Source organism: Monodelphis domestica, chromosome 2 (assembly GCF_027887165.1).
Source record: "Monodelphis domestica isolate mMonDom1 chromosome 2, mMonDom1.pri, whole genome shotgun sequence".
Taxonomy (NCBI): Eukaryota; Metazoa; Chordata; class Mammalia; order Didelphimorphia; family Didelphidae; genus Monodelphis; species Monodelphis domestica.
Window position 1 is genome coordinate 423170261 of NC_077228.1, and position 23621 is coordinate 423193881.

The 23621-nt window shown below is 34.8% G+C and overlaps 1 protein-coding gene across 15 annotated transcripts in view; it reads left to right on the forward strand.

Annotated features, from left to right (window-relative positions):
- UTRN (utrophin) overlaps positions 1-17499 on the forward strand; it is a 651323-nt gene extending 633824 nt beyond the window's left edge. For all 15 annotated transcript variants that reach the window (XM_007484681.3, XM_056818903.1, XM_007484684.3 and 12 more), the window contains 4 exons: positions 1052-1160; positions 3556-3648; positions 11956-11978; positions 15373-17499. In XM_007484681.3, coding sequence (XP_007484743.2) covers positions 1052-1160; positions 3556-3648; positions 11956-11978; positions 15373-15381 — 234 coding nt within the window. In that variant the 3' untranslated portion in view covers positions 15382-17499. The remainder of the gene's footprint in view (positions 1-1051; positions 1161-3555; positions 3649-11955; positions 11979-15372) is intronic.
- The last annotated feature ends 6122 nt before the right edge of the window (positions 17500-23621 follow it).

Here is a 23621-nt window from a genome sequence, read left to right on the forward strand (position 1 = left end):
CAATGATAAGAACAATGATGATGATATAACACAAAAGTTTTTCCCTTTCTAAATTGAAATCTTGCCTTTAAGCACTCAAAGTTAGAGAAAGAAGGAAAAGAAAGAACATGAAACCAAAAAATGCCAGAAAATGAGTGTTAAAAATTCTCTCTGTGTTTTCTGGGAAAAAATAAGTTATTAAAAAAAAAAGACATTCCTGCCTATAAATTTCTGCTTCTTTTATTTAGTAGCCCAACAGATGTTTATTAAGTGACTGCTATATTTTAAATAATATTTAGAGAGGTAATAAAGGGAACTAAAAAGAACAATGATCTTAGATTCATAGAATTAACTTTAAGTCCTCTTGGATATTTTAAAACACATCTTCCTCATCTCATACTCCATTTTTTAATATGCAATCAAAGCCCCACAGGTGAAGTAATGTACTCAAGTCCAAAAAGTAAGTAGCAGTACGAGAACTCCCTTTTTTTCTCTATTATAAGTCTTTCCAGGAGAACCAGGATGTCAAGCCAGTTTCTTTGGCTGCAAATCAAAATTTCTCCATCATTCCATGAGAACTGATTTTGAGTTCTGGATATGACACTCACCATGTTACATTGGGCAAGTAATCTTCAGATTCTTGGTCTATAAAATAAAGCTTACAGTGTTTGTCACACAGAGTTTGTGAGGAAAGTGCTCTACAAAAATGAGAAGGGCTACCTAAATGTGTTATTATCATAAGGTTTTTTACAAAATAGACACGTTATAAAAGATACAAAAGAACCACATGATCTTTCCCCACCTGTATGGTATTTATTTGATAAACAAGACAATATTAAATGTACTTTTGAGCCTAAGGAAGTCTGTGATAGGCTGGTTTAAAAAAGAAAGGAAAAAATGATTCTATGATCCTCATTTTTAGGTTGCTCTGGGACAGGTTACCTTCATTAAAAGGAGTTTCAATAAATGAGGCTGAGGCTGATAGCCATTTATTTTAAAATTTTAAAATTAGAATTAAAGTGATACTACTTTATTCTCTGAATCATGGGTGGTATTTTGGATTTTATTATAGCCTGAATCAGATGCCAGAATCAATGGAGTCTCTCCTTGGTCTTCTCCACAACATTCAGCACTTGGCTATTCACTGGATCAAGATAGCAGCTCCCAGTTGCAAACAGCAGGTCAGTGTTGTAACAGATCCTCCAAGAGGGGCAGTGAGTCAATAACAAACAGATTATGATCATTTCACATAGAAGGCACATAATGGAGACTCTAGATAAGAGAAGTTTCATATATTCTAAAGTAAACAGAAATGTCACCTAACAATGCAGAAGAGGAGGTTGTTGATTGTGGCAGGCTATTTTAGCCTTGTTTGTAGTGTAGAGCTGATTTGCTCTGGAAATTTACCCTAAATTTCTGTCCATATTTCAAAGTCTCTTTTCTTTGTCTACAAAAACAAAATAAGTCATTTATTTGTTATTGTTTTACTCTAATCTACAAAAATGGACATGTTTTACTCTAAGAAATGCTTAAGGAAAAAAAAATACCTAACACGGCTATCTAAGACCAATCCTTACAATCTGTGTTTTCATGTTTCAACTAGTAATTTATTAGCACCTAGGTGTCATGGTGAGAGGGCAACTAGTTGACTCAGTGGATAGAGCACTGAAGCTGAAATTTCCCTTTAATATACAGGTCAAATGAAATAATATTTATAAAGTGCTTAACACCATACTTGGCACATAGTAGACACAATGTAAATGCTAGCTATGATTATTATAATATTACTGTTTCCGAACTTCATCTTCTTTAGTTGTAAAATGAGGTGGTTGGAATAGATTTGAACTCTGAGGTCTCTTCTAGCTCTAAATCTGTGATCCTTTGATTTATGGCTCTATAACTAAACATCTATTGATTTTCCCTCTAAAATATAAGATTTCCACACATTCATAGAAGCATAATAAATAATATAGGAAAAATAGAGATGCTTCTGTGAGTGTGTCTCATACACAGTGATTGATACATTCACTTGGCCTTTTTCTCCATGCAAACTTGGGGCCAATTAGTTGGTGAAAAGTACAGTGAAAATTCTGGCCACGTTGTAAGTTTGATTCTTCCACAGGCCAGGTAGTACTTGCCAAAGAGTCCAGGTCAATGTCAGCCCTCCGTCCCTCCATCAGTAATATGTATAACAGGTCTTAGGTCAGAGTAAGGAAGTCTGAATAACCTTTTCCTAGCTTTGGAATAACATTGTAAATCATGGCCACTTTTAAAGAGAATATTAAATGCCATATAGAATGGGCATAAGCTATAAGTAAAATACAAGATGGGAACAAAGGGAAGTAAAAAAAGGCAAGAAGAAATGAGGGAGAATATGCCTTCATGCTTGGAAAGTATTTCAAAGTAAATAAACTAAAACATTTGTAACTGCTAAATGGAATTAACAAAATTATTAATAGGCTTGTTTTTCCCCTTTTCTCAAAATCCTGATAGACAATTCCCCATAATAAAATTTCTACATTTGCTGAGCCTTCATACAAAATATTTATACCATATATATATCGATTTATACCATATATATTCAATATATATTGTAAACCTCAAAATTTCTTAGACTTATAAATGTTGGAAATTTCACCATTGGGAAATTTCATACTTGAAAAATTTCCTATTGATAGTGGGTCTTGGCTATTGGAATGTGAACCCCATTGGCATGAGAGTTTCCCCCTCCTTCAGCTTCCTTCAGAGCAAGCTTCTCAGAGCACCCTGCAACCACTCCGACAAACTCCTAAAACAACCCCCTTGAGTCTTCAGACCCCTCTCTCTTTAAGGAAACCATCCAAGTTGCCTCCCCTCAGTTTCCCTGTGCCAATGGAGGCTCTAGCTTAACCCAGGACCGCCCAGAGGTCTCTGGCTTTGCACATGTCTGTTGAAGGTCATATTTTCAAATAATTAAATCTTTGATCCTTTGCTACAGCCCTTCCTAAATCCTGTTAACCTGAGTAGGGTAGAGATTGGAATAATTAAATTTTGATCTATGCTGCAGCCCTTCCTCAATCCTGTTAGGACTGAGTAGGGTGGAGATTGATTCCAAGTATCTCCATTGTATCAATTCCAAAATCAATCATGACTCAAAGAAATTCCTGTTCTATGCTTAAGCATAGGTCAAAGACCTTTCCATTGTTCAGCAAAAGGTTTCTGTCCTAAAGTAATCTTAAGAAGGGAGGAGGGGGAAACTCTCATGCCAATGGGGTTCACATTCCAATAGCCAAGACCCACTATCAATAGGAAATTTTTCAAGTATGAAATTTCCCAATGGTGAAATTTCCAACATTTATAAGTCTAAGAAATTTTGAGGTTTACAATATATATATATATTGAAATCTCTCAATTTTCCTTTTATCTCCAAAGGCTGCCAGTTCTTAGTGAGATGTCTTAACAGTAAACTGTCACAGAGATCTAGCATTTTTTACCCCAGTCATGTCCAACTGGAAAGTTGAATAGAGATTGGTTTCAAAATGTGTGTTATCCCTTTTTCCTCATGCATTAAATTCATTTTTCACCTGGTTGTCATAGTTGCAGATGACTTGTTGGTCCCACCTCACAATACCAGCACAGATCTGACAGATGTCATGGAACAAATCCACAGTACCTTTCCCTCGTGCTGCTGTAAGTGTTCAGTATCATGGAACCTTTTATTTATTTTTTCCTTTCTTTATTCCCCACATCCTCACCCTCCCTCTCCTATCTTTAGTAAGATAATAAAAAGCAATATTGAAAATAAGACTGAATATTATGTGCGAATAAGTCACAAACACATTCTGTGAGTAAAGAAAGCTGGAGCTTAACCTGGATAAGATCACATTGTGGAGATGAAATGACAATATAATCCTATACTTTTTTAGATTGTCTGGTATGCTCTGCAAATGGCAAAATGAAGCCAGATAAAATCATAGATAGGCTTTTTAGAAGGAATAGTCTTCCTTAATATATACTATATTAAGGAAACCACGCTCCTTCAAAAAGGAGCTTTTAGTAATATGGCAAAGAAGAGAACAAGATTCTAATGGAATTTTATTTACTATTCAGAAATGCTTGCCTTTTAGTTTGTGAGGTACAATCATCCGATTCAGCTGCAAAAAGTGGTTGTTTTTTAGGACTTGGCCTATTTTCTTGTTCTGTTTCTTTCACTCTTTCCCTGCAACAGGACCATTTTGGTAGGAAGCATTGGTATTGAGCATCACAGGTTGAGTAGTATTGTAGATCTAACTATGAGCAAGGCAGCAGTTGGGTAAAAGAGTGACAGGAGACAGTTTAAAAGGAAATTTTTTGGTGTTATTAATTACTGGACCTGGATAATTATTTTTGACCCAATATTTTAAATCTCATCTTTCCTCACACTGCTGTCTCTTCCTTTTGAAATTTAAGCAATAAATCCCCTGAAATGCTTTTGTTATTAAAAAAAAAAACATTTCTTATGTTAGAGTAGTTTTACATTTAAATCATTTAAAACTTTTTTTCTTCATGATGTTAATTTTACAAGGGATCAGTTAAAATACATTTGTCTTTGTGATATTTTTATATTATTCTGTTTTTAAAATATATTTGAATATGTGTGTGACACTGAGGAAGTCACTTGACCCCATTTGTCCAGCCCTTACCCCTCTTCTAGAACCAAAACTTGGTATCTATTTTGATGGGGGTTATCAGAAAAAAAGTATTTGGAAAATCTAGAAAGCCACTAATCAATGATTAGATGACAATGATTTCTTTGAAACCAGTCTAGGTTTTCTGTCTTACTCAGGACAAATCACTTGATCTGTTTGCATCATCATCTATAAAATGAGGAGAATAAATAGTACCTATCTTGCAAGATTGTCATGCAGATCAAATGAAATAGTATTTGTAAAGCACTTAATTGGAGGGACTATTGAACAGTACCTGGAGTATGGAAGTACTCCATGTTAGCTGTTATTGTCTCATCTTAACTGAACCTACATGATATAGTTTAATAGATCATTGACCTTAGAGTTAGCAGACCTTAATTCCAAACTCTTGCTTTCTTCTTGATTAACTTGTCCTATATCCTCCAGACATTTTCTGAAACTTTAAGTTTCCTTAGCAGGAAAATGGGGATAGTAATATATCTATTTAAAAGAAACCTAAACCTGAATCTCCTCCCCAAAATCTTCCCTGAGCATAGTTTCTGAAATTCCAGCTACAACTAGACATATATATATATTGACCCCCCTCGAACTCAACATTTTAGAAAGTGACCTGCAAAAACACTTCTCTCTCCTAATTTCTTTTCCTGAATCATAAAATTTGAGAATTGGAAGGGCCCTCATCTATCATTTTGTCCATTTCATGTATGAAAAGCATTCCTTTCTATGACATACCTGACAAATGATTGTCCAACCAACAACCAAATCGTTCCGAGAAGAATCTACCACCTGTCAAGGCAGCCCATTCTACTTTAGGTCACTGTTTGTTAAGAAGTTCTTCTAGGCATCTAGCCTAAAATGACTTCTGGGCAGCTTACATCTACTATTCCTGGATCTATTGTTTGGGATCAAACCAAACCATTCTAATCCTTATTAAATATGGCAGCCCTGCATATACTTTTATATCTCCTTTGAGTTTTCACCATGCTAAACATGCCCAGTTCTTCAGTCATTTGGGGTTTAATCAATAAGGATATTGGTACTCGCATCTCTATTGATGGCATCACAGTCCACCCTATCACCGGGCTCATAGCCTTAGAAATCTCTGACACTTTTCAGATTTTGGTCTCTGTACTTCACCATTCTTACCTTCTCCAATTCATTCTCTATTCTATTCTCCCAACAAAATGCTGTCAGAATTGTCTTTTTAATGTTTAAGTGATTCTCCTGGTCAGAATACTTCTGTGGCTTATCTCTTACCTCTGCATTATCATTTTCTCAGCATTCAAGGATGCTCTGCATTCTGACTTTAGCCTAATTTCTTAGCTATATTTTATGTAAATCACCTTTGAACATGCCATATCATAGTCATTCTCATACTTTTGTTCATGCTTTATCCCACTACCCCAGTTGAACCTGCTCCCCCATTTACCTATGATCATCCCAGTTCTTCAAGGTCCACATCCTTGATGCCAAGGACTATGTTTTTTTTTTATCCTTATATCTTTAGCACCTAGAATAGTATACTCTTTACGTGATATAAATATTTGTTAAATTTAATGATTGATCCATGTACTTCATGGGGTTATTGTGAGGGAAAACAATATATACTGTAAAAATACATAAACTTGAGTTGTTTTCTAAAACAATAGCATCTCATTTCTTCCCTTTCTATCCAGCAAACACCATCCTAAATTATGAAAAATACATTATTAGCCATGTGAAATCTGTCATTTCTTGGAAAAAGACAGGATAGAATACTAGAAACTTAACTTTGAAAGGTAAACTCATCTGGTATCTAGTCATGGATGTCAAAGATTTCTTTTTTAATAATCTCTAATACATGAAAAATATGGCCATCAAAAAAGATATATGTGTATGATCTCTTTCAAAGCAGTTAAATGTAATCCTTTTATTCTGTTTCTCATACTCTACTGAACCCTATTAAAATATTCTCCTTACCTTCCACATGCCCTTTCTTTGACTTTGAAGAAACTTATAAAAGTAAGGTTATATTTTCTCAATTAGTTTACTAAAGGTGAAAAGCATGGACGTGTGCATGTAAACACACAGTGTACACACACACACACACACACACACACACACACACACATTTTATTTGACTGATCACTGAAGAACTCAAGTTTAAGATCATTGACCATGAGTAGTTTACACTGATTCTAAAGGATGTGGCTTTTTAGTCATTATATCAATTACAATAGAAAATAAATCAGATTTGTTACACTAACACATTTAGTGTTTGTGCTGTAAGAATTTGAATTACTTAATGAGTGGTTGAAATTTTAGCATAATTAGTCCACTCAATGACACATTTACATCAATTCATATCAATTAATAATAATAGATTCAACTTATGTAGTGCTTAATGACTACAGAATGTTTTATATACATGATCTCATTGAATTTTTACAGTAGCCATGAGTTAAGACATCTAAGTACTCTCATCCCCATTTTTCAGATGAAGACACTCAAGTTTTATAGTGGAAGAGATAAAGTCACAGGGCTGAGTTTCAAACATTCAAAGGTTACAAACCCCAGCTGAGGGCCCTTTTTATGTTACCAAACTAATATCTACTGTACCAAAGTAAAGATCACAAATCAAATCCTTATAAAATATCAAAAGGGCCATTGTGGAAATTTTCACTTCCATAATAAGCTGGCAGTGTTGTTTAATGAAAAGTTCAAGAATATCTAGCTTTTATGGTAATAAAAATGCATAGTTACAATTTCCATCATTGTGGTAAATCAACCTCATTCTCTAGAAGTTAAATCATGTATAAAAAATAACAGCTGAACAATACACTTTGATGTCTAAGTATTTTAGCACTGTGGATTTAGAACCTAATAAAGGAGAAAATTTTAATTAAAAGCCACAATGGACTATAATCACATTATTATAAACCAAGAAAAGATCCTGAAGGTTAAATTTGGCCATCTTCCCACACCTAAAATGATCCCAGCAAAGGAAATGATAGCATCCTCATTGGCTATGAAATTGGGTTTTGAGATACTTATAACCCATATTGTCAGACTTTTAAAAAATACAATTTCCAGAACCACAAATTATTCAAGTTTCACTGGAACTTAACTCAGTATCCCATTGACCTGTAGCAGATCTTCAGGATATCCAGGGTCTATTAATAGATTTTAGCATCTGAGATGCCTCAGTATGAGTCTCACTCCTTTATATGGGCAACATGTGGAGGCATTACAGCTGCGAAATTGCAAGCCTTCAAGATTATTCCAGTACTCTGTATGGAGAGTGTTGATCACAGATATTTACTGGTGTGAAGAGCCAAAGTACGTGCTATTTTTGATATAATCTGCACATCCTGCAAATGTTGAAAAGTGGACAGTATTAGATAGAATTAATGAACCTCAATTGGGGCTTAGTTTTACTTTCTTGGTATATACTTTCCTTATGTTATATTAAATAACTATCTCCTAGGGAAGGAACAATTCTTTATTTTTAAAAAGGAGACAGTTTAGACTTTTTTGTAATTATTTGGAAAATTTTTAAATTTTAATAAGTACTAAAATATAATTCTTGGAAGAAATTAAATCAAACTATAGAAATTTCCATCAATTAAACTTTCTAATAGTACATTTCTTAACCAGAAGGCATAGAGGAGATAAAAAAAAAACTAAAATAGACAATTTTAATTGCTTGAAAATTTAATTTTGCACAAAATTTTGCAACTAGTACATAAAAAGGTCATAAAATAAAATTAAATGTGTGTATGTGAGAGAGACAGACAGGCAGCGAAAGAACTAGGCAAATTCAACAAACATATTACTGTTTTTTTTTTTTCAGATATACTAACCTTTAAGTCCCAAAGTCGACTTATCTCTCATAACACTCCTCCACTCTACCTCATCTCCACACAAGGATAGTTACAACCTTGATCTTGACATTACCCACAAGTTTCCATTTCAGAGATGAAGAACTCTGAAATTCCTGTGTCTGAGCACAGTCTCCAAAATTTTCTTCCCTTTCTCTGCTCTGGCTTCACTCTCCCTGCTCAGCAACTGTGAACTCTTAGTCAACCAGCTCAACTCTATACTATCTACTATTCTTGAATACCTTGTTCCATTATCCTCTTATCCAATCAGTCCCCATCCTTGGATTATTCTCATCATCCATATGCCTTGCTCCTATTCACATTCTGTCTACAAAAACATTCAAGTCTTCTCCATCCTTTACTAGATCCTCTCCAGATACTATTCCTACTGTCATCCTATCTCTTTTTCCCTTTCTTAGAAAAGGCTGACTGCACTCATTTTTTCCCCACTTCTTCGCCCTTGACTGTTCCAACTCCTCTGTAGTCTGGCCTCCTCATTAAATTCATCATTAAACTAAAACTTTTTTTTTTCTCTAGTGTTAGCAGCTATCTCTGAGTTGCTAAACTTAATTTTTTTTTCTTCAGTCTTCACCATTCTTTATCTCTTCCTACCATTTTTTGATACTGTTGATCACCCTGTCTTCCAGTATAATATCTCCTCTCATGGTTTTCATGACAATGCTTTCTCTTGGTTCTCCTACCTGTCTTGATAACTCCTTCAGAATCTCCTTTGCTGGCTCCTCATCCAAGTTACACTCCCTAACTATGGGTATAGCCCAAGGCTCTGTCTAGTTGCACTTCTCTTTTCTCTGTATACATTCCTTTAGTGACTTCATTGACTTTCCCAGCTTTATCCCACTTTACTCCTTTCCACACACCCTGTAATCTAGCCATGCCTGCTTTCTTGTTCTACATACAAAAACTCCAGCTTCTGTCTCCATGTGTCAGTACTAAGTCTATCTCCTTATCACAGTCTCTTGGAATCTCTGGTTGTCTTCAAGTCTCTGCTCAGGTACCATATACTGCCTGAGACTTCTCCCTTTATTATCAGGTATTAGGTACCCTCTCTTCTCCCTCATCCCTTCCTACTTTGTATGAATTTGACATGTACTCTTACATATTCACAATTACCTTATCAGAATCTAAGCTCCTTTCATCAGAATCTGTCTTTTGTCTTTATATCTTTGGCCTCCTAGCACAGTGCCTGGCACATAGCAGTAGATAATTAGTAAATGCTTGCTGATTTTGTATTATTAAAGATGCTTCACTGATAGAATTTGTATCAGTGTCATCACCAATAAACATTTATTGCTTATCCAGTTTGAAAAAAGCAGAGTCTATTTTCTATTGTCATTTTCAAAGGAATGTCATAGTTCTTGAATAATCATTTCATAAAGCCACAATGATCTCTTCAGAAGGTTTTTCCAAACAAGTAAAACTGACACTTTTCTAGAATACCATTCTTTATAGCAACTGTAACTAATGAGAGGTAGAAAATGTCACGTGCCTGACAAAGCTTGTATTCATCCACATGTTAATCCTGAATTTTCATCTCTTTTGTGGATTAAAAGCTAACACTAATATGTTAGTTATTACTCTGAAATAAGTTGGAAATCTTCATATTAAAACAGAGTTCTGAGTTCATAAGTTTTAATTACATCAGTGACTGTTTTGACTTGAAATGGTTTCAACAGAATGCATCTACATCTGTCACATGATTGTTCTTTTCCTTTGAAAAGATAACTCCACAAATCCTGAAATTATTCTTTATTTACTACCTTTATAGGGCTCTTTTTTTGGTCATTACCATTGGACTTTAGAATGAGAGAGCTAACAAATTTCTTCTTAGTGGTGCTGGTTTATTCACCTGTGAACGTGTTTAACTTATTAAAGGATTTGTTGGGTTTGGGTGTTTTGTTTTGTTTTTTCTGTTAAAAACCATTTCTTGTTTTCCTCCTGCCATTTTAATGAAGTAGAGACTGGGGATTGAATGAAGCATGCCAAGACTTTTTCTGGTGGTCTGACAAAATGCCTTTTTTTTAATTGTGCTCTGTTGACTTGTTCTGACTGTGACCAGATATATTTATATGTTGGTATCAATCATACAAAACTAAAATCCTAGTAAATTCAGTAATTTCCTTCTTGTCTTTTAAAAATAAATTCCTATAAACAATATACAGGCAAAGCAACTGGTATGCTCTACTGATTAAGAAATGATGACAAGGTGAAAAGTAGATTAAATTATAGATTTGGTTACTTAACATGCTTATTTGTCACTTACAGCAAAAACATAAATATATCCCCCAAGAAATTGTATACGTGACAAACCATTAGTATGTTGCTCCTTGAGGTATAGAAGAATCTGAGATTTGGTTTCAGCCGGTAAGACATAGCATCTAGTCTAGCCACTGACATATACTGACTGTATGATGTCAATATGTCGCATCATACAGTCTGTGTGACTGAGTAAATCACTTAATCTCTCAGTGCCTCCAGGCAACTCTCTTAAGACTAAAAAGAAGAAAGTGGTACTAGAGGGATCCAAATAATATCTGGTCCCTTTTCATTTGTCATACACCCTCTGTACTCTGCCCCAAAGGTATAATTGAGGCATGTTTGAAAGTGTACTCATTTAGGGGAGTGGGAAGACCACAACAAATTAGGGTGATTTTCATCATATTAATACAATAACACTTAAATGAACTCCCAGAACTTAGCAGAACCAGACTTGTTTTTAAACTAAGGAAAGGATAGAATAAAATGTAAAAAAGTTTGGAAATATCTGAAGTGAACATGAGGAGCTTGTATTAAATTTCCTCAATCTTCCCAGTAGGGTAGCAAAAAAAGTGGGTGAATGGGAGAAGGTGTAGATATGGGGAGGGTTATGTAGCCCATCATGGGAACAAATGGTAAGTTAGAAATTTGTTGTTGGAAAGAGATGTTGAAAATAAATAATAAATAATTCATTCTTCCAAAATAGTATGCTCAGAATTTGCCCATTGAGCACATTATTTGGGATCAGCTCTATTTTGATGTACTAGCTATTTAACAGGGCAGAAAGTGATGTAACTAAAATAGGAGTTTACTGATTTTTTTTTTTTTTGCAAAGCAAGTGCTCATTGAATGTTTTCTTTCCCTTTTTTTTTAATCTGGAAAGACTAGCATATGTTTTGCATAGTTTGATGGGAAATTTGCCTCTTAAAGCATATGGGAAAGCTAACTTGAAAAAAAACTAAGATTCATTAAATCATTTAAACAACAAAAATACCCTCTATTTCTTATTATCTTCAGCCTAACAGTTGGGCCATTATCTTACACACAGTGGTAAATGATGTACATCTGCATATCTGAAATCATGTTGTCAGCAAACCAGATGCATATTAGACAACCCTGATGATTCAGTATTTATTGACATTTCCCTAATTGATTTCTTTTGTTTTTATTTTCAGCAAACCTCCCTAGCAGGCCACAGGTAAGAAATGAGCTTCTTGAATTGATTGTTTTAGTTTTGCTGATAGAAGAGGCAGATTGGCTCCATTTGCTTTCTCAGTGGCGCTTTTCATAGTGTCCTACGCCGTGCTGCTCACATAAATAAGGAAATCTGTTTGACATTTAAATGCTGCTTGACTCATTATGGTAGTTTGTCAAAGAGGAGGGGAAAAAGCTATAAAGTCAATGCCTCAAGATGCCTTTTCATTGTAGAGAAATTTCCAAGTAGCGTGTGTTCAGTGCTCTGTGTTGTATTAGAGGACTTGCCGATGGTATTATGCACAAGATGTGCAATCGCCCAGAACAAAAATGCAGGACTATTGTTCTTCTGAGTCCTCTTCTGGAGAAGACATCAATCTAATGCAGCTGTCACAGTAGCTGACTTTTAAAAAAAAATTAATAGAATGTCACAAAAATGCTTTTGTTCCTCAAGAAAACCAGTTTTAATTTTCAATCTTGCTTGGATATAACCCTTCACTGGTTTCGCCTTATGACTTTCAGTTTGTTTCATAAAATGGCAATATTTATAACTGCCCTACCTATAACAGATCATGGTTATAATTTGTAATAGAAAAATGCCACACAAAATTGTTAAAGCCTTTAAAAAAGTATTTTCCTTCATGAATTCGTCTGTTGATTTCACTAAAGAAGTAAAAACTTTTTTCAATTGACCTCTGTGCTAACATTAATTTGAAGCCTTGAAAAATTTCAAGTCAGAGTTAGAACAAAAAGGGGAAACCTTCCAGATCATTTTGTTCAACTCTGCTTGTTTTATGTGCTAGCACAGAGGCCTAGAGGGGCTGGCAGTTCCCTAAGCTTATCAAGCTTGTTAGTTGCAAAAAAGTAAACCCAACCCCAGTTTTCTGACTCCTTGGTTGTTTGCTTTTCATTATGTTTTGCTATTTCTGTCTCTAAGTGAATTAATTAATCAATATACATTTATTAAGGAACCTACTATGTATTATCTATTGTGCTGAAGCCTTGAGGTTATGAAAAGAGCCAAAAGGCAGTACTTACCCTCCAGGAGTATACAATCTAATAGGATAGAAAATATGCAAACAAATAGATAAAATACGAGAGAAAGAGAGAGAGAGAGAGAGAGAGAGAGAGAGAGAGAGAGAGAGAGAGAGAGAGAGAGAGAGAGAGAGAGAGAGAGAGAGAGAGAGAGATGGATATAATGCAAGGAAATAAAAGAAAGAAATTTATCAGGTGTTTTCTTCAGTGAAAATTCAAAAAAACAGAATTTTATCACATAATTGGCTTCCTCTTAACTTTCCAGTGTTGCAGTGTTGTAATTATCCATTTTTATTGATATATGTATATATAAATATTTGTATAAAATATATATTATTTTAGGCCCTTTTAAAAAAACTAGATACATCTAAAGTTATTCAGGACAAAAATGTGCATAGATTATTGACTTCATAATAATAAAATAAAGAAGTGCTTTAAGGCTTATAATGTTCTTTGTTATTAATAACAACAGTAATAGTAGCTATAACTTATATAGTACTTTAAGTTTTGCTAAGCATTTTACATATCTTTACAAAAGCCTTGTGCATTAGGCAGTATTATTATTATTATCCCTAATTTAGAGTTCAGAAAACTGTACCTTAGGGAGTTCAAAAGACTTGCATATAGTCACAGAGCTAGTGTATGTCTGAATCAGGATTTGAACTCAGATTTCAGCATTCTTTCAGCTGTACCACTGGATGCATTCTTTTATATACATTCTTATTTGATCCTTATAATACCATTATGAATGTAACTATTATTGTCCCTATTAATGAATGAGGAAACTGAAGCTCAGGTTAAGTGACTTCCCCCTGCTTGCACAGTTAATAAGTTTTAGGGAGATTCATAACCAGATCTCACCTGATTCCAGTTCTGTCATCCTTTCCATTATATTTCATTGCCCTCATGTCTGCAGAAATAATTCAGGAACTCTTTTATAACCCCTATACTTTTGCCAACATTGATAATGGGTAGAAACCTTGGAAATTTTTTACTTCTGAGCGGTAACACATGAGGAGAGGAGGGGAATAAGGAAATTTTCTGAATAATCTAGATTTGAGCAATCATTTGGAGTAAATTGTCTGTAATGCACATAAAACTCTAAAACAAACAGGACAAAAGTCTCCCTTGACTTACTCCCATTTGGGAGTATCTGGACTTGTAAAAATCCTCCTGTGATTTTATGTGGGGTGCAGAATAGGTAGCTGTCCATGAATAGCCATGTGTCCCTCTGCTGTACAAACTCAATAGGAATTCTATGTGGAACATGGAAAGCAAACTAGGGAAGAAAGGAATGGTACCACCTTGCGTTTTTAACAGAACCAGTTTACTAGATAATGCAGAGAGGGTAACATGGCCAGAGGTGAAAGATCAGGTTTCTGCAGAGTTGCTTTTCTCCATGTCCTGGAAGGACCGTCCTGATTTGGAAGATATAACCAAAACACAGACCATCACTTTTCTATACTCTGGAAAAATACTTGTACTAGATCCCTTCTTGTTATTCAGATTTGTCCTCATTCCTAGATTTTCAAAGTGATAGCAGTCCCTCATCCCTTCAACTTTAATCACTTTTTATTTTGGTCCCTGTTCTCTAGTTATCTCTTCATCTACAACTGCATACCTCATGCTTACTCAGAGAAAGATGTTAGAATTCGCAGGTTCCCCATTTTCCAGAAGTAATGTTTACCCATTGGAAATTGAAGACACTTGTTCATGCTCTTCAATCTTGTTCAAACAATTTCATGAGGGTCATTAGGATTTCCAGCAAAAAGGAACAGGACCTGTTGGGTAGTTGGCAGAGTGTCTAGAGTACTGGATTGGAGACCTGAAAATCAGAATCCAAAGCCTAACTCCAATACTGATAAACTGTGAAATCTTTAATCTTTAATCCCTCACAGCCTCAACTTCTTATCTGTTACATGGGGATAATAGTAGCACTTATTTTACAGGATTGTTGTGAAAATCAAATGAATTATAATACATGTAATGTGATTTGCAAACCTTAAAGTACAACATGCATGCTAACTTATTATTGTCACTTTTCATGATCATGCTCTAACCTTAGGGCAGTTGTATTCCTAGCAAAATAATTTTCCCTCCCAAAAAGGAGGGAATGATTCCAAATGTGGCAGTGACTAGATGACTAGCTGATGAAGCTAGTGGAAAGGAAGCCAGTCATGTAAGAAACAAAAGTGAGGCAATATTAGACGGTCTGTTTTTTGGATATAGGAAAATAATGCCTGACCTACTTAAAGAGAAATGGACTGCGTCATTTTTTTCCCTTTGAAGAGTTGACAGGTCTGAGCTACCTATAATGCTCTTTGGAAATACTGTCTTGACAATGCTGTTTCTCATCCCCACAGGCAATGTGAAGCCTTCATCTGGCCAGCCAACACTTCCTGACATACAGTCCTGCCCTTTTCAGCAAATGCCAAGTCCAAGTTCCCTTGAATCAGACTCTGCATGGCACCTTGAAACCCACACTTTCACTCTGACTGTCTTCTACTGAAGGAGTAAAATATGGAAGATCCAAAGATGGGGTTGTCATGTTTTTATAATAATAAGTTCTTGTTTTCTTCTTCCCTTTCTATGCAACTGTAAATTAATGAAGAGAGCTATTTGGAAATGGTTATACATTTGTCCTTGATTTGTATAAATATACAGCATTGGGAGAGGGGGTGGGGGCTTTATATATTGTACCTTCTTTTTTGATAACCAGGAAGAGAATTGCATAAAATAATTAGAAGCAAAATGTTACATTTATACATTCCTTTCTGCTCCTCACATTTCCTTTTGACAACGACTTCATTTATCTACTGACATTTTGACCACGCTGTTGAGATTATTGATACACATCAGCCATTTGACCAAGTTAGTGTCTGAAGAGCCTGGAATTGTTTCCATGACTGATCGTGTTAACAGGTTCACTTAAGTCACTCAGTTATTTATTAAGAAATAGGCTCTCACTGCAGCTATGAGCAAACTGTTTCGCTTCACTAATAATTGAACACTCACCTCCAAAACCTTCACTACATGGAACAATGTTTCTCTTGGAATATCTTTTTTTTCTCTTCATTTGATTTCCCAGTCATACAAGAAAATGTCCATTCTTCAAGATTAATGTCAAATTTTGCTCTAAAGAAAAGAAGATTTAATTGTATAAGTGCAATCTTAAAGAACTTTTTAATAGATGTTTTCCCAAGGAGCATTTTTTAAAACTCAGAAACGAAGTTTTAAATATCCTTCTCAGCTTTCCAAGGTCTGGATTTTCAGTCATGAAGTACAAACTAGTCTCATACCTAACTGTGCTATCAAAGCAAAAGAATGTCCTGTAGTCCTTCTGAGAGTGTTTTTGTTGTTTTGCAGTTTTGTTTTGGTTTTGTATTTTTAAAAAAAAGAAAGAAAAGAAAAATAAGCCCTTTTCAGTACTTGAAAGTCTTGTTGCTGAATGCTATGGTCAACCATAGAATTTGAGTCAGTGTGTAGATCACATGAATCACATGACTACTTTAAAAATACTTTTAAAAGTCTAATTAATGGAAGACTTTTAATTTCCCTTCATTGATTATCATACTTAGGGAAGAACATTTTATAGGAGATCACATAAAATTTAAATGAACACTTGGAGGATGGGTTCTGCTGCACTGAGTACATTTAGGCATTTGGTTTGGCATCAAGTTGATACCTGATTCAATCAACTAACTATATAGTTACCAAACGCAGACAATACAAAAGCCTGCCCAAGGTTATAGTCATCGATGCATAAGAAAACCCCCAAATGAACTGAGACTCTTCTCCCTCAAAACTAGAGTCCTTGGATTATAGAATGTGTGCTTTTGAATCATCAGGACATGTTAACTTTTGCTTCTCATTCTTTGGGATGTGGCCAGATGCAAAGTTAGCAAAATTTGTTCTTTTGGAAGGGGTTGGGGGGTGGGGGGGATGTTGGGTTGGGGCCTATTTGCAGCATAGATATTTTGAAAAGAAAAATTGTTTTATATAAGAGGAAAGCCATGACCACCTTTCTACCTCAAACCCATCTTCATTCATAGTATTGGAAATAGCTTTATGCTACTGTATTCTGCAAAGTCTATAGCTTTTACCAGACCCTACTGTAGCCAAGAAAAAGAAAAGCATCCCTTCTTAATTAAGGAAAAAGAAATATCCCTGAACACTGAAGTTCACAGTTGTAGATTTGGTGTCTTTCTTGTTATTACTTTGAGAGGTTATGTATTAAATTGTTTTTCTGCCTGTATTTGTATGCAAAGTATGTCCTCTACTCTGCTACTGAGTAAAAGCTACTTAAAACACTACATTGTAACATTCTTCCTCTGAGTAATAATAAATAAAAAAGGAATATATTGCAGCAATGATTAGAAAAAGTTATGTAGTTCTTTTGAGGTATATGGGAAAGAATGGATCGTACACCACCATCTAATCTGGTTACATGCTCTATTTTTCATCCAGAATAAAAGTAATTTTTAACACAAGATTGCTCTGATATTACTTAGCTAAGAAATAAATTACATTTAAAAGGCTATTGTTCAGTGATAGAACTAGAAGCTTGAAAATGCATTTATGAAAATAAAATACATACAGATAATGTTTCTCAATAAATCTACATATTTTCTGTGATTTCTCTTTCTCCCCCCTCTGTCTTACAAATATCACACATACATTTGCCCTTATATACACACGCAACTTTTGGATTTTTTTCAAATTTAAATTAAATAGTCAATTTTATGGGACTTAGGTGGAATTATAGTGATATTGATATTGCCAAGAGTGTATAGAGCCTATCAGCTAGTGAATAATTTTATAAGAGATGCCACCACATTGATAGATTACCATTTCAACTTTATTTCTTGGCCTTGAATTCAAATAATGCATATTTTATATAATCAAACCCATGTGTTTTATATAGTATAAATATCAAGAATTGCTAATATACTTTTTAATAGAACTTTTCTAAAAGGGAAATAATATTGCTTGTTTCTGTCTGAGATGAAGGTTTTCCAATCCTCAAAGAAAACATTACCAAAATAAAGAAAAACAAAGAAATTCAAGTTAGCCAGCATTCTAGAGTAACTTTCATTGAAAGCAAACTAAAGGAAGAAAAATGACTGGTTTCCAGTAGCAGGTTGGGTTAATATTTGAATGTGGAAAGAAACAAGAATGTAGTACCACGAAGCTTAAAATTATTTCCTTGTATTTTGATAACATATATCTATCTATATCTATATATCTTTTTATATATATATATATATACATATATATGTATGTATGTATAGTTTTCCAAAATTTCCCTCAGCTAAAGTTCATAGCTCATTATGGTACAAAGGCCAACATCCTGGTCCTCCTGTTGCTAATTGAAATTGATTGCTGATAAGCTCCTGCTGGAAGAATCTTTATGTCTAGATCAAAGGGCTAGTCAAGTCCCTAGGTATATCTCTTTAGGCAAAGAACCTAAGGAAAAATGATCATATTAAGGGGTTGTAAAGCCTTGGTTTCCTCTCAAGAAAATCTGGAGTAGCTGAATTTGGGCTGCTACACACCCATTTGGAGAGCAAAAATCTCTCCAGGACTGTTGTTGGAAAGCTGAATAAAAAATGAAAAAGATAAAAAATGAAGAACTATGATGACAGACTGTCATTAAGAGAGGAATCCTCCACGTAGGCTTGAACTCTTGTTAATAATCTGGCCACACTGACCATGTTGCTTTACGCTTCCAAAGTAAGTCTTCCTCTCTACAAATAATATGAACATTTATTTGAATAATCCTTACATGTGCTTTTCATTTTTATGCTTCAAGAATTCTAGTTGCCACTTTTAAGAAAATGTATAGTAATCACAGTTATATAATGCTTTCTGAATTCATGCACTCTTTCCTTTTTAAGGCAGCTAGTGTATGCCAATGTTATCCCCATTTTATAGGCATTGAGAGGTTCATTGTTCTTAGACACAAAGCTAATTGTTTTAATAGAGACTTAGGATGATTTGGAATATCAAAATTTCCCACAAGGAAACATAGAGCTCCGGAAGAATGATGGAAACAAATCCACTGAGAACAAGGGTGAATTGGGCTCTATGTCAGGTAATACCAGACATTGAGGACAAGTAGAAGATCCTGGATCTGAGTACTGGTGCTGATTTGTGCTAGTAGGATGGAAGAGAAGGGCATGGGCTTTTATCAACCAACTTTTATTAGCCTGGCACCAGGGTGAGTGCTTTACAATTGTCTCTTCTGATATTCCAAACAGCCATGGAACCTAAGTGCTTTTATTATGCTCATTTTACAGTTGAGGAAACAGAGGCAGAGGTTTAGTGACAACCACTGTCATAACTAGAAAGTCTCTAAGACTAAAGTTGAACTCAAGTCTGCCTGATTTTAGATCCTGATTTTAGATTTTAGATTTTAGATTTAGATGGAGAAATAGTTGATATCCAAGATAACTGACAGCAGGAAAGGTGGTTTGGAATTGCTATTGCTGGTTTTATTCAGACAAGGAAACATTTTTGGATGGGATTTTTGAGTATTCCTGGAGCCTGTTGAGAAGGCTACTATATTTCTTGCACTGGGAGCATCATATACAAACTCGGGTCCCCTACTTCCAAATTCACTGCTATTTCTACTCATGTCCATAGTTGAGATGGGCACAGATTCTGTTCAGTTTTGATGCATCAACTTGCCAGCATTTTCTGACAAACAAAAATTAGAAGAAAATAAATATAAATTGCTAAAACACAAATATGCAACCTGCACATTTAATTTCAATAGCACTCATTTCTCAATACTGATTTTAAAAGACGTATTAGAATTCCTTACAGGAACAGACAAGCTCATAATTTTTAGCATTTACTCTCTTTTTAAAGTTACAACAAGAAGATAATCTTTTAATATCATGGACTAAAATAATTGATGAGGGTTCAGCTACATGTTGACATAAATCGGATCTCATGAAATTAAACCTGAGAACTGGAGTAGGTCAAGGCACCTGGTGCTTCCTGGCTTTTGTTCTCAATACATCAAGCATGTGAGATCTGTATTATCAATTCCTTGAGTGCAAAGCCTGACTTTTGCCTCTTTTTATACGTTTAGCACTAAGCACTATGCCTGGTATATAGTGGGTGCTTAATAAACATTTATTGAATGAGTGACAAATGAATAGCTTTGGAGTTTGTAGGACCTGGGCTCAAGTAAGAAACCATGCAGAAGTGGGCTGGAGTCTGCTCCAGCAGACTTGCAAGAGCCGATTGTTAAATTTTCAGTGATAGTATTTTCGCCTTGGAAATTGAACTTCCCTTGTTATTTTTGAATTGATCCTTGATGTATTGATTGTCTGGACTTTAGAACATGATGGAGAAAATTTAAATAATGAAAATTAAGCTTTAATGTCATTTGTGTACTTCCCTGCCCTTAGATGGTTATTAAGCATTTACCAGCACACTCATGAAATAACTTTATGCACAACTCCTGTAATTATATTCCTTGTTACCAGTATGACTTCTCTAGGTCTCAGACTAGTCAGTTATAAAATGAGGGCATTGCAGGTAATTATTCTTCAAATACCCTTCTAGGTCCAAGTCTTACTTTTTTCTTAAAACTTAATTTTAACTTTAATTAAAACTTTAATTTTCTGGGGTCTGCTTTTCCTATAATATACTACCCATCATCAAAAAAAGTGACATGTTTATACTAAGAACAGTACTTCAAATCAGGGCATTTGGATTTCAGTTCCAGCTTTGAAACTTTTTGGGTGACTGTTACGTGCATGACTTCTGGGGATCACTATTTCGTCATCTATAAAATGAGAATAGAGCAGCTAGATGGTACAGTGGTTAGAGTACCGGACACCAAGTCAGGAAGACTCATCCTCCTGAGTTCAAATCTGGCCTCAGACACTTATTAGTTATGTGATCCTGAGCAAACCACTTAACCCTTTTTGCCTCAGTTTCTTCATCTGTAAAATGAGCTGGAGAAGGAAATGACAAACCACTCCAGTATCTTCAAGAAAATCCTAAATGATGGGGGGATTTGAGGGATGGGATGGAAGGGCAGCTGGGTAGCTCAGAGGATTGAGAGCCAGACCTAGGGATGGGAGGTGCTAGGTCCAAATCTGGCTTCAGACATTTCCTAGATGTGTGACCCTGGGCAAGTCACTCGACCCCCATGGCCCTTACCATTCTTTTGCATTGGACCCAATACACAGTATTGATTCCAAGATGGAAGGTAAGGATTAAGAAAAAAAAGAAAAGAAAATTCTAAATGGGTTCATGAAGAGTTGCATATGACTGAAATAACAGTATCAAAAATGAAAAAAAGTACTTCCTTCTTAGGGAGGTGAGGCTGAATGAAGTAATGGTTGTAAAGTGTTATTTATCAGTGAAGTCACTTTAACTTTCAAACTTCAGTCTCTACATTCTTGACAAGTACAAAATGGGAAAAATAATACAAATACAACCCATCCTACAGAAGCATGAGGGAAGCATTTTGTAAGATTTAAAGTAATATGTAAATGCAAGTACATGTTCTATTTTATACTACTGTTCCATATGTGACATTTAAATTTTTTTAATCAAAGATAGAAGTGTAAAGTCTCAAAGATAACTTGAGACTATTATTTGTGAATCAAAAATTTGCATTTTGAAGTATTTTGAGGTATATATGCCAATTTTAGTTACTGGATAAAAGTTTATTGGCCCCCAAAGTAAATTTTACCTACAAAATATAGTGACTACGTAGAATCACCACCAGTACAACATGGATGAGATTTACCATTTGTCAGAATCACTCCAGAAATCATGAGTTTATCATTGTTCTTTAGAGATGGTTTACCAATACAATTACCAGAGCCAGGAAGCAATTATTCTAAAATGTTATAGTGCATTTATTGTTACAGAATTAGGGCTCATCTGACTTTTATACCTTTACCTAAAGGAAAAGAAAACCAAAATCTGAGGAAACGATGTGGCTGGTCTGGAGCAGGCATAGACCTTTCATTAATACAGTATTTGTGGATATTTTAATAAAGTAATAGCAAGTAATAAAAATGGCAGTGGTCCTGATGGAACACACAAAAACAGTTGGTAGGGAATTGCCCTTATTTAGTATTGTCAATGGAAAAGAGTTATTGTGACAGACAAGAATTCTAGTCACTGAAAAAGTCTACTCTGTAGCAGAATAGAGATCATTCTCAAGTCCGAAATGAACTACCCAAGAAAAACATCTAATCCCTTTTTATGGTGAGTGTTAGAGCAGAGAAATCTGCTGACTACTAATTCAGTTTCCTACATGTCTTGATAGTAAAGTGTACTAGCAGTACAGTCACAAATATTACATTCCCCCCAAAAAGAAAATATCCCATTACCAGTGAATGAATTCATCTTCTGATTTATAAATAAATATCTCACAGATTTGCTTTTTGTGACAAGTCAGGATTTGGTTTCCCTGAGATTTGTGAACAGGATAAATTTGAGGACCAGACCCCATATGAGACAGCCACCCTGAAATCCTGAAAAATAGTCATTTGGCCTGCCTATGAGTTATAACAATATTTATTATAGATATCTTATTAATATTACATTCTTAAATAAAGAAAAGAATATTGTAGAGAATGTTGAGGCAGTTCATCAAGCTGAACTATTTCTGATTTTAAGTTGTAACTGGAACCCATTGTCTCCTTTATCTAATTGGTTGTCTTTCTCTTAGTTCAAGGGAAAGAAAAGTTGGATAGCAAGTATGATAAAATGCCCCCAAACCACAATTTCAATAGGAAGCCTCTTGATTGGTTTGATTGATTGATGATGTGATGGTACAATAGGCAAATAAATCCTATCCAGTGTACCCTAGACAAGATGAATTCCAAAACTGCTTAGGGGATGATGGGTTAGAAGCCAAAGCATTAGACACTAGCCAAGAAATAATCATTGATGGCCTGAGCTAGACACGGATAATTCTAACTAAATAGAAAAGCTTATAATGTTTAAGGCCCACCTACCCTATAAAATGGAAAAAACAATAATTTTCATCATATAATTTGATCCATATAACAAGCCTTTGAGACTGCTATTATGCCAAGGATACAGATGAATAAACTGAGGCTCAAAAATTAAAAGTAGGTGGTCCCAAATCACAAAAGCGATCAAGATCAGTATAAGAATTCAAATTTTCTTAATCTATATCCAGAGTTCTATCTCTAATAACACAACTGGTGGGCTAAGAGGCTTATATTAATAAGAAAAAAAATAACTAGAAGGAAAAGTTAAAATACTTGAATTAACAAGATTGAAAATTAATAAGTTGAAACAAAAGATGTGTAAAATACTTCTTTAGAACCATTTCAACAATTCTTTATTCCACTTTTAAAAATTATAGTACAACACTGGTTAGAATCTAGATGTTATGAATTTGAAGGATAAGATTTTTCTGCATTTTAAAAAAGTATACCCCTTAGAATTCAAACCTATCGACAAATCTAATCCTGCAATTTCTGATCAAGAATAGAGACTAAAGCCACATCTTTTCTGGCCAGGCCCTTATTAAATGCTAGAGCAGTGCAATCAACAAACCGTTTTTCCTAAGCTCAATGGACCCAAGTCTCATGAAGTATCT